A 12,500-nucleotide genomic window follows, 5' to 3' on the forward strand; every position below is an offset into this window, starting at 1 on the left:
TTTGGATAAACTTCCTTTATGCTTTTCCTAAAATATGACTCCATACCGTCCTCATCTTCCCCCCCCCCCCCAACCATCTTTCCTCTGTCCCTTCCCTCTCGCTGCTGCTCGTTAGTCTGGGTTATGAGGAGGTGAGATGGAGGTTTGCTCTCCCACTGGGCCATCTCATCCCTTAGCCCTGTCTATTTCCTCCACACACACACGGGGAGAATCTGCTATCCTGTCACTGGGTAATCGCTATTGGCTATGCCGGGTCAACACACATACACACACACACACACACACACACACACACAGGGAGAATCTGCTATCCTGTCACTGGGTAATCGTTACTGGCTACGCCGGTCAATCCACACACACAAGTCAGGATAAGGGGAGGGAGCGCGCGCGCGCGCACACACACACACACACACACACACACACACACACACACACACACACACACACACACACACACACACACACACACACACACACACACACACACACACACACACACACACACACACACACACACACACACACACAGGAGTCAGGATAAGGGGAACAGTTGTCATGCTGTGACATGTTGCTTTTGGAGAGGGAAGCCTTATGAGGTAATAGTTGGGACACACACAGACGTCAGACAGAGGGCAGGCAGCTCTGAAAGCTAAAGCGAGTGTCTCTGAGTGAGTGTGTATGTGTGTGTGTTTTGACCAATGAAATCCAGTTAGTGTAGGACAGGTGAGTGAATGGGAAGATAAGACAAAAATAGATGACAAAATGGAGAAAATCAAGGAATTACAAGGGAGGAGACCAAGTAAAAGACAAAAAAAGAGGATGAAGTAGAAAAAAAGTCAGAGAAAAGCAGAGAGAGAAACAAGAAACTGAGAAGAAAGTGGGAATCTGAAACAGTTGAGAGGAGAAAAAACTAGGGAGAGGAGAGAAAATTGTGGAAAGGAGAGGAAGAAATTGAGAAGAGGAGGAAAAGTGTGGAGAGGGACGAAATATAAATAATTTTAATGAAATGGGGAGAAGAGGATGGCGACAGAAACAGAAGAACCAAATGAGTTAAAGTTCAATAAACCCGAGACTTTGAGAAAATAAAAAGACGTAAGAAAGACAAAAGGCGGGTGGAGGGGAAAAGAGATGGCATGATGAATGGATGGAATTTGACTGTCTGTGGTCAACCAAAGGAATGAACCCGGCACCAATCAATGACAAAAGACACACACACACACACACACACACACACACACACACACACACACACACACACACACACACACACACACACACACACACACACACACACACACACACACACACACACACACACACACACACACACACACACACACACACACACACACACACACACACACACACGACTGGGCTGAAGGTGGAAGAATGCATGCCTGGCGTATGAACGAGTTGAGAAGGGGATGAGTGGAACTCTACTGTTGCAAGCGTTTTTCTGGGGGAACGCCACACCGCAACACACACACACACGCGTACAGACACACACACAGACACACAGACACACACACACACACACACGTACAGAGACACACTTACAGAGACAGACAAGGGCCAGCCAAAGGTTTGAAGTAACCACAAACTTCTGAATGTTCTAAATATAGGAGGATTGATAGGATCTGTGGAAAAGGGCAGCCTGGGGGAGTGCACAAACACACACACACACACACACACACCAACGCAATCAGCCTCCTACGCTCACCAAATTATTTAGCAATTGTGGAGAATGGGAGAAAGCTGCTGACAGCTCAGATAAGCTTGTTACAGTGTATCAGCCTTTTTCTAGACAGTTTGAAATACTTTGACCTAAAAGTGAAAGATCTGGTTCCTGTGTGTGTGTGTGTGTGTGTGTGTGTGTGTGTGTGTGTGTGTGTGTGTGTGTGTGTGTGTTGCTGCTTTTTAGTCCGATGCGGGAGGGAGGTTCAATTCATCCTGGGTCATGTGTGTTATATTGGATACCTCCATTCAGTTAAATCTAGAGAGTCCATGTAGATAATGCTGCATTCGTGTGGCGTTGGAATAATTGACCCAACTGGAACTCCCCTCAAGTCAGAACAAGAAATCGGAAAATAGGCAAAACTACTGGCACACGACTTGCCAAGATGACATCACGTATTGCATATGAATTGTTTGCTCACGTGTCATTTGTAATACGGTATCAGGTTGTAACCGTCAGTCGCTGTCCACGTAGAGCGACATAGATAAGTTAGAAGAGTTAATTGATCAGCATCAACCCTGATAACACGTCATGTAAAACTATATTTTAGTAGAGTAAGGGACAAAATGAGCTTTTGATAATCAATTGATTGTTTAAGTCTTTGACAAAGAAAAAAAATGCCACACACTCTCTCAATCCAGTATAAATGAATATATTATACATGTAATATCTTTGGGTTATTGGAAACGTTGGTTTAGACAACCCAAGTAATTTAAAGATGTCATTCTGGGCTCTGAGAAATTGTGATGGACATTTCATAGACTAAACTTTGATGGGTCGTTAATGAATATTTGATAGTTTAACTGATAATGAAAAAAAGTTATTACTTGGACTCCTATTTCGGTCATATTTCCATAGTGGGATTTGTAAAGTTCTTTTGAATTTGAGCAATGTGTCTGCAGCACCGAATATTGAAAACAATTGACACTGCTTCTTAATCTTGTCATCTGATTCTTTCACAAGATATTTCTGGTTTAAAAATCTGAACTTTGCTCATTTATAGGGCTGTATCAGAGATGTTTGCCATGTCCGAAAACATGTTTGCATTGCTCAAATCGCTCGATAAAAGTATCGATTTTTGGCATCTGTATCAAAACTCAGGTCATTTCAGAATTTTTGATACGGTACTACACCTTAACGGTATTACAGTATGTAACAATGAGCCTGAAAAACATTTAAACGAAAAACCATAATTCTCAATTCCATATTTTGTACATGCTGCGTTTTTCAAACTGCTCAGAGACTAAACTATGTGATCATCTCGCTCAGTGTGCTCTGTGTGTGTCCATCTAAATATCTAAGTTTGTGTGTATGTGTGTGTGTGTGTGTGTGTGTGTCTCTGTGTGTGTGCCTGTGTGTGTGTCCTGGGGGAACTCCTGTCTCGGCTCAGTCCCAGGACCCCGGAACCTTCCAGAACACCGGGACCCGACCACAGAACAAACGGCCCCGTCAGCGTGATTTATCGGCCATTCACCATCAGGTCGAAAACAGAGACACACACACACACACACACACACACAAGACACACAAAGACACACATGAAAAAGTTACCTGAAAGAATGTGGACACAAAAAGATGCGCTTAGGCAGATGTGCGCACAGAAATGACGCATGAAAGCGCGTATGGAGGTGGGAGGAATGTGCTTCTTTTGATATAAGAATGGTTACCAAAAAACAATGGCCCAAAAGAGAGAGAAATAAAAGAGCGGAGGAGCTGAATAACTCCGAAAGGCGCGATGAGGAGTCGACCGATTCTGATCAGCAAAAGAAAAGACGAAAGGGGAGGGGAAAAGGGAAGGGGAAGAGAAGGAGAGGATGGAGAAGAGGAAGAGGAGGATGGAGCGGGCAGTGGGAGCGAAGGAGGGAAAGTGGGGGGGGTTTGAAGTAAACATCGATGCTGGATGAATGCAATTTTTTTCTTTTCTCCTTCTCCCCATCTTTCCCCCCTTCCTTCTCCTCCTCCGAGCGAGAGAACAAGAGGCACTACATCATCCCGACAGGCGGAGAAAGAGAAGAGAGGGATAGAGAAAGAGGGATTGTGACGGAGGGATAAAGGGCTATCCGTCTCTGTCTGTCACCTCATTCATCGTCCCCTGCTCCGTCCTGCCGGCCCATCCGTCATCCGCTGTCACACACACACACACAGAAAAATACACACTTTCCACCCACTTTCACACACTCGACAACAACTATGACAAACACACACACACACACATCAAAGACGGGCAGGCAGACACACAAACTTTGACTCACTCTCCGCCCTGTTTCACACATTCACTGCGATGACACACAAACGGACACACACTCTACGCTCAGTTTCACACACTCAAACAGACTTTCACAGTAACGATGACACACACACACACACACACACACACACACACACACACACACACACACACACACACACACACACACACACACACACACACACACACACAAGCTTTCGGGCTCGGGCTCTCCGCCCTGCTTCACACATTCAACAACGATGAGACACACACACACACTAACACACACACTAACACACACACACACACACACACAGGACAGAAAACATTCTGCGACAGCAAACACAAGTTCGCTCACACGCGCTTTCATGCACGTACACACTTCCCTGCCAAACACTTTTATTCCCGTAAAGTCGAAATACGGCACACTAAAAGCGCACACACACACACACACACACACACACACACACACACACACACACACACACACACACACACACACACTCCGCCCAACATCCTGTATTCTCCAGAACACAGCGGAGACGTCCAGTTCTGTCCCTCCTCTGACTGGTTCTGGTCTGTTTTTTTTTTTTTCCCAGGACCCCCGAAACAAGACGCTCCAGCACACAGCCGGGCCACTTCCTGCACTAAGCGGTTTCTCAATATCAGGTCTGAGGACCCGGGGTCGGCCACTGGGGAAACTGGTAAAGTGGTCCTCTGCCGGTGTCGAGATTTACAGCACATTTTCACCTGACAATCTGACGAGCGTCTCGCGTTGGGGCTGTCCTCGACTCAGGACATTCTTAGTCACATAACACTCGGGATTTTTGTCCCTTTTTAAATCAATCGGTTGATTGAATCGACAGATCTGTAAAACGGAGTTTCTCCACAGAGAATCGTGCCAAAGCAGAACTTCGCAAGAGATGTGCTCATGAGTTTCTTGGAAATAAGTCATTCAGCATGAAATAGCTTTAAAAAATTAAAATAAACAAATGACTAATTGACTAAAGTTTTTTTTTTGTATTTGTCGCCTAAGCAAAGGACCGATTTGTTGACTAATCGACTAGGAGGGCGCAGCCCTAGTTTCCCAAGACACCAAATATAAAAATGGTCTTGCTTAAGTCGAATTATTTTTGAATTAATCATGAGTCAGCACAGATAAAAAAAAAATAAAAAAAAAAAAAAAAAAAAAGAAGAAGGAATGCTTGTGACGGTGACGATGTTGGACTAGAGGAAAAGAAATGTCTCTAGAGCAGGGGTCTTCAACGTTGGTTTTTTTTAGGCCAAGGACCCCTTCGCTGAAAGAGAGACGGAGCAGGGACCCCTTACTGGATAAGTTTAAGTTGCATAATAACCCTTGTGTTGTCTTCCCTTTGACCATGAACTTGTTGTCCATCCAGGTCACAAGTGAAATTGAATTTTTTCAGCATTTTTGGCTCTTTTTTTATGCTTTTGACACTTTTTAAAAAAAGTTTTTGTCACTTTTTTCAACATTTTGTTTTGAATTCATGGTCAATAAACCCAATTTATATGACGTTATACAGGGTTCATACGCATTTTAACCAATACTTTTCCATGACTATGTATCCCTGAAAATGTCAGTCGACATTATACAATAACAATAAAAATCTGTGTTAAAGTTCACCCTCAGAGGTTTAACAATAAAATGAATGACAATTTATGTGGTAGTGGGATTCGTAATATCACGCCCCGAATAGAACGTTGAGGTTAGCACAACGTGAAATACATTTATTAATCACATATTATTATACTGGGTTAAAAAAGAAATTCCATGACTTTTCCAAAACTTTCTGGGTCTTTTTAAGTTTCAAAAACCTTTCCAGGCCTGGAATATGCATTTTTCAAATTCCATAACTTTTCCAGGTTTATTCAAAATGTATGAACCCTGTTATACCTAATTTTTGAGTTAAAAAGGCAGAAATTATTAATCCTTTTGACTAATAGTGAAGATCAAAAGGATGTTGAGTGGATCACAGACTGGTTTATGTCAAAGTTTAGTCACGATACCGCTTTAAAACTGTTTAAACAGGTTTTTCAATGGTTATAACAAAAAAATGAATAAAACACCCAAAGTTTAATGAAAGTAATCATTCATTTCACCTGCAAAAGGCATTTTGGTTCAAAGAAACCCATATTTCTGATATAAAAAAAACTTTGAAAATGGGTCAAATCTGACCCGAGGACAACACAAGGGTTAAACTGGACTTACAATAACATGAAGGGTGGCATATTAATATATTTATATGTCATGTTTTAATGTTAACATTTGGCACAGTGAATCCTTAAGCTTAACTGTAACTGTGGATGGCTACCTTATGGCTATCTTAGCTGTAGGCCAGGACACCTATCATAAATGTTGTGTACATTGGATTCATGTTAATATATATTTTCAGACATATTTTTATTTGTTTTAAACCATTCAAACATTAATTTGGCGCCCCCCCCCACCCCCCCTGCTAATAGAGAACAAAGGTCACAGCAGTGTTTCCCATCAATTACCGAGACTGGTGGTGGCCCACCAGAGTCTAACGCGTACTGCCACGGTTTCATAACGAACCAAATACATTTATACTTAATAACATAAAGGATGTCGAACATTTTTGCATCTGTCACTCAGATGTGGGAGGTCAGTGGTAGGAAATGCCGATGGCTACGTGGACGCTCTTGCAAAATTGTTGGAAGAAGCTTCTTCTTCCTAAATACAGGAACTCTTTTGTGTGTATGTTACATGTTTCTTTACCTTCTACGTTCATCTATTTATGTCTTGTTTCCATCATCTCTTTTGTCAACTTTCTCTGTAGCTGTGGCGCTGGGAAGATGACCGTATGATTTCTTGAGGGACATTTTTTTTTTTTTTGCAATCAGTTTGGCGCATGTTTGTAATCTAACAGTCGACAGGGGCCAAACAACTGAATAATTAGACAAGAGACAGGACGACAGCAGAGATGGTTTTGGTGGATGGGGCAAAATAAAGTAAAGGAATGTTGGAGACAGACCGAGAACAGCAAGAGAAAATACAAAAGAGAAAAAAAAAAGAGGGATGGAAGTGGACAAACCAAGATGAGAAGGACATGAGATGGAGGTAGAATAAAAAAAATAAAAGAGGGCAAACGACAAAAACAAAAGAAAAATCAGAAAACCAAATGAAGGAGGAAGACGACGAGGACAAAGTGTTGGAGGAGGAGGAGGAGGACAGGGGGGAGGGAGGTGTGAGGGAGGATGGGAGGAAGGATGAAAAGGACAGGGGGGGTAGAAAAAAAGATAGTGGAGAGAAAAAAAAAAAAAAAAAAAAAAGAGAAAGAGAAAACGAAGGAGAGAGGACCACGGGGGAGACAAAGACCTACTTGTCTCAAGTCACTGAAGGCCAGAAGCAACGTGTCACCCTGGAAGCCTGCGACCGGGCCGGCTCTGGCAAAACCTGTGGGAAAATACAAACCCGCCCCCCCCCAGTCCACCCCCGGAGAGAGGGAAGAGAGGAGGAGGAGGAGGGAAAAAAAAAAAAAAGAGGGTGAAAAACGGAATAATAAAAGACCTGGTCGGATTCGCTATGCATCGGGATAGATTGGCAGACAAATGACAGCCGGGGAGGGGAGGGAGGGGAGGGGAGGGGAGGGGAGGGTGTTAGAGTCATGTCGCTGGGTCTTGTTGAAAAAGAGAAAAGAGTGTGTGCGTGCTTGCGGGTGTGAAAGGTTTTGTAGTGTGTTTAAATGCAGGTTGTGTGGACGATGGAGATTTTCGAGCATTTGTCTTGCTGAATGTGTGAGTGATGGTGTGAGACTGGTGTGTGTGTGTGTGTGTGTGTGTGTGTGTGTGTGTGTGTGTGTGTGTGTGTGTCTGTGTGTTTATTTGTTGTTTGTACAGGGCTTCGCCTGCACGTTTGAGAACAGTTGAGGACTGTTGGATTTTGAACCCAGGGTGACGCCTCTGTGTGTGTGTGTGTGTGTGTGTGTGTGTGTGTGTGTGTGTGTGTGTGTGTGTGTGTGTGTGTGTGTGTGTGTGTGTGTGTGTGTGTCGGGGTCGTACGGAGTGTGAGCTGGGGTCTTGGCGTCAGTTGGCCCCCGTAAACAAGCCGACTGGTATTCCGAGCGAGGGAACGAGAGAAAAGAGGAGTGCCGCAAAGAGAGAGAGAGAGAGCGAGCGAGAGAGAGAGCGAGCGAGAGAGAGAGAGCAAGCCTGTAGCTAATCTCTTTCACCTCGGTGAAATATACACACACACACACACACAAACACAAGGCCATACACACCACAGCAGTGATTACACGCCTGCCATCTTCAGTGACCCCAATGAGACACACACACACACACACACACACACACACACACACACACACACACACACACACACACACACACACACACACACACACACACACACACACACACACACAATACACACGTCGTGCTCATGAACTGTGAAGCAATCGGCTAAACTAACCTTTCCTCTCATTCTATATTATTATATTACCTGCCGACTTTTACCTTTCTACTTCACTCCTTTCCCCTCTACCTTTACAAAAATGCCTCCATATCACCATTTCTGGTCCGTCTCAGGTGCGGTAAAGTTCCGGCTAAAACAAACGAGGACCTGGAGAATGCCGGAGGAAGACTGCGGGTTGATGGTAGGAAGAAGAAACCAAAGCCGACTGTAGGTAGGAAAGGGAACGCTGACAGCGGCCTACAGTCCAACTAGGGACGGAACGGTATGAAAATTTAACCTCACGGTTGTGGTGACCAAAATGATCACGTTTTTTTGGTATTATCGCGGCATTTAATAAAAAAAAAAAAAAAGTGTGTTCGGAAAGCCCCGACAGGCCTACACCTCACGAGTCAGGAGATTTTTGACGTAGCGCCGCCTTTAGCGGCAACCTTTTTTTTTTTTTCCTGCATGTTCTGCAGAACAGGATAACTATCTTCAATCAACTGTCCTTCGGCATTCTTATAATAACCAAAACATGCCCATGCTTCAGACTTGGTCCTCTTAAGAGGGCTGATAAATGTCCTGAGCGCCTTCGTCCTGCGCGGCAACTTCAGGAGACTCGGATGAAGCTGGGAAGGATTAGGCGCACGGTTTCCACGCCGTGGTAATCCACCGTGATAACAATGATATTTGAAATGAAAAAAAAAAAACGGTTCATTGTTATGATCCACATTTTTTAAATCGTGGATTACCGTTCCACCGGTAATCGTTACATCTCAAAAGTCCCAACCGTCCTCTACTCCTCTGGATGGAAACTAAAGTGTTGTTTGGTGTTGTGGTTCCGTTCTACGTGAATTCGTCGCGAGATCTCGCGGGTTCTTCGGGACTTCAGCTGTCAGTCACGGCCGCAGCCGTTGACGCAACAAATCCGGGAGCTGGTGGGTATTGGCGGACGGCGGAGCACGCAGCAGACACACATTTTTTTTTTTTTTTTAATATGATTGTTCTAATGCCTTCCTATGTTTTATTTCTCTCTTTCACATGTTCTTTAGTCCTTAGCGTGCCTGTTCTCGCTATCGGGCGCCTCTTTTGTTTGTTTTTCATCCGATTGCTCGGTTTTAATCACACGGTATTTGCACTCGTTTCAATCGGCATGTTTTTGTGTTTAGCAGTCCCTCCAGAAAAACGCGATTATGCGATCCCATAATTCAACGCATAATCAGCCAAAGTCTGCATATTTAAGCGGGTGGGGGCCGCATTTTTTCCAAATATCCCGCACTTTCGCCGCATAAATTGCAGATTTCCGCGCAAAATGTGCGCGGCTTGCATGATTTCATAATCCCGGCATTTTCGTTGCAAAAAAGTCACATAATATATCTTAGCAGAAAGTTGAAAAAATGTTGCGTTTACTTCACACAAGAGCAGCCATTTTCCTCTGTTGCCATGGGAACGTTATGAAGCGACGTAATTACGCGACGTGAACATCATTGAAAAGCAGGGTGTTGGGGGGGGGGGGGAAATCACTTTTTTTTCTCTTTTTCATCAAACCGCAGTTTTTGCAAGTTCCCGCAATTTCATCGCCTAAAATTGCATAAATATCCCCCATATTCCATCGCATTATTTAAGAAAAAGGTGGCGCATAATCAAGGATTTTTGCCCGCAACAATCACAAAAAAAACTCCGCATTTTTCTGGAAGGAGTGGTTTATTCGCGTGTTTTTTTTTCACTTTAATGCACAGCGCTCTGAGCTACACCCTTTTATGAAAGGTGCAATAATTCAAACCGTTCCATCTTCTCCCTTCCGTTAACATTTCCTTCATATTTTAAGACCTTCTCAATGTGACTATTGTTCCTTTATTGTTCCAATTTTTCTTTTTGCTTATTTTCTCATTTCCCAAGCAATTTTTGTCCCCTGCTTCCATCCCTTTTTGTCCATTTTGTCCCTACGTTATCTAATTTTATTGCTCCATTTTTTTGTCATCCTACTTTTTTGAGGTTTTTAATCATTCATGGTTTTCCTTACTACGCTGCCCACACTTGCTACTGGTGAGAACATTTCACGCAGGTGACATTTTCACGATCTTCTTCCTGGTTACGTCTTGTCTCGTCTTGTCTCGTCATCTCCCCCATCATCTTCTCTTTCTTCTCTACACATCTACACTCATCACGTTGTATGTATGTATAAGTTTCTCCTCCTTTCCTCGTCCACCCTCTTCCTCGCCATCTTTTTCCACTTATTCCCCCAGCCATTGGATTCATTTCATCTGTGCCTCCCTTTCCTTTTCATCTGTCACAATCCTGAAATTCCTCCTTTTATTCAATCTCTAATTCCTCTTTCTTGTGCGCGCCACCCCCCCCCACACTTCCTGCTCCTTTCAAACTCCAACCAATAATTTCTCTTTAATCCCTCTTCTCATCCATGTGTTTCCCCTCCTCTCTTCCCTTTCTTTCCTCTGTACTCGTCCTGTGCTTTTCAATTTTTTTTTTTTATTTCACACCTCTTTCATTTAATCCCATTTTCTCTGCCCTCTTGTCCCTCGACCTCTTTCATCCCATTCTGCTCTCACCTTCTACATTATCCTCCCCCCCATTTAATCCCTTCTCAGTTCACTCCTCTTTCTTCAACACTCTCAAATTGTGTGCTTTTCATAACTTCCTTCATTCATTCATTTTCCATGTCCCCCGTTCTTTTGTTCATTCCTTCTTTCATACTTTGCTCTGTCCATCCATTTTTCATTCTTTCGCTCTGTGGACTATTTATCCTCTTCTTCTGTCAAATAGTCCCCACTTCGCTCCGCTTTCTCGCCGTTCCTCCCATCTTCCATTTTTTCATTTCACCCCCTTGCTTTTTTTGTCCCCTTCTGACATTTTTTATTTCTTCTTTATAAACGTGGTGTAACAGTATAACAGTCCTTTATTTCCCCCCATGTTATGCTCATTTTAATCTCTCCTCCCATCCTCTTTGCACTTTCCAATTCACCTCTTTTCATCAATCCCTTGTTCCTGTTCCTCTCTCCCACATTTCATGCACCCTTTTCCCTTTTAAATGTAATCCCTCTTCCCCCACCATGTTGTGGTTCCCCTTCTCAGTCTCTCTCTGCACCCTTCGGAATTATTCACTTCTGTCAAATTCTTCGCCTCTTCTGATTCTATTCTATTCCATCCGTCCCTCTACTGTATCCTCGGCGCCCTTTTCCTTCCACCTCTTTCGGTTCGTTCCTTCCCGTTCGTCTTCCCTCTGTCTGTCCTGAATAAGTAACTCGGTAACCTCCTAACCCCCTCGACGGCGCCGCACGCATGTCACCGCGCATCACATCACACGCACCGTGCGACCCGCCCCGTGACTCTAAGAACCTTGATCATGTAAAAGTAAAAAAGAGAAAAAAAAAAAAAAGAAAAAAAAAAACGGGCCAACGACGCCTCGCATTCTTTCATTCCTCCCCCCTCTCTTTTATCTGCAAGTGCCCTGCATCTTTAACTCTCTCTCCGAAAACGAGGCGAAAAGGGGAAGGGAGGGAGGGAGAAGAAAGAGCAGCGAGGACAGGATGGAGAGAAGGGAGGAGAAGGAGGGAGGATAAAAGATGGGAGGCGAGAGCGGGGATAGGGCGGGAGAAGTGGGGGGAAGAAAGCACGAAAAAGGGGAAAAGAGAAGAAGAAATTATGGAAAAAGAGAGATGAGAGGAGCAAACGTGACATGTAAAGACTTTCAGAGAACCGAGGGTATCAAAGATGCTCTCCCCTAACTGGAACCAGCTGATCCATAGCGCCCCCTGTGCTTTCACACGCAAACTGCACTCAAGTTGGCTTTGAAGCGGGCAAACATGTTTACGCGCGCGCGTGCGTGCGTGCGTGCGTGTGTGTGTGTGTGTGTGTGTGTTGGGATGAATAAAGGAGTGAAGACAGATCAAAATATGTGAGGAAAGATGATAGAAGTAGACAAATTAAAGAAGGAGAGATTAAAAGAGCGGAGGAGGACAACTTGGAAAGGCCAAAACAAAGTGAATGTGCAGTAAATGAAGTACTGATGGGTCCCGACATGAATGGCAAGGTGGGGGTGGGGGGTGGGGTCAGGAGGTGGAGGGTGGGGGTGGGGCTGGGTA

At 44.1% G+C, this 12,500-nt stretch overlaps 1 protein-coding gene across 3 annotated transcripts in view; it reads right to left on the minus strand.

The window, feature by feature from the left end:
* exoc6b (exocyst complex component 6B) overlaps window positions 1-12,500 on the minus strand; it is a 133,224-nt gene that overhangs the window by 24,225 nt on the left and 96,499 nt on the right. For all 3 annotated transcript variants that reach the window (XM_039821573.1, XM_039821572.1, XM_039821570.1), the window contains one exon: window positions 7,328-7,401. In XM_039821573.1, the coding sequence (XP_039677507.1) occupies window positions 7,328-7,401 (74 nt within the window). The remainder of the gene's footprint in view (window positions 1-7,327; window positions 7,402-12,500) is intronic.

This window comes from Perca fluviatilis, chromosome 14 (genome assembly GCF_010015445.1).
Source record: "Perca fluviatilis chromosome 14, GENO_Pfluv_1.0, whole genome shotgun sequence".
Classification (NCBI taxonomy): Eukaryota; Metazoa; Chordata; class Actinopteri; order Perciformes; family Percidae; genus Perca; species Perca fluviatilis.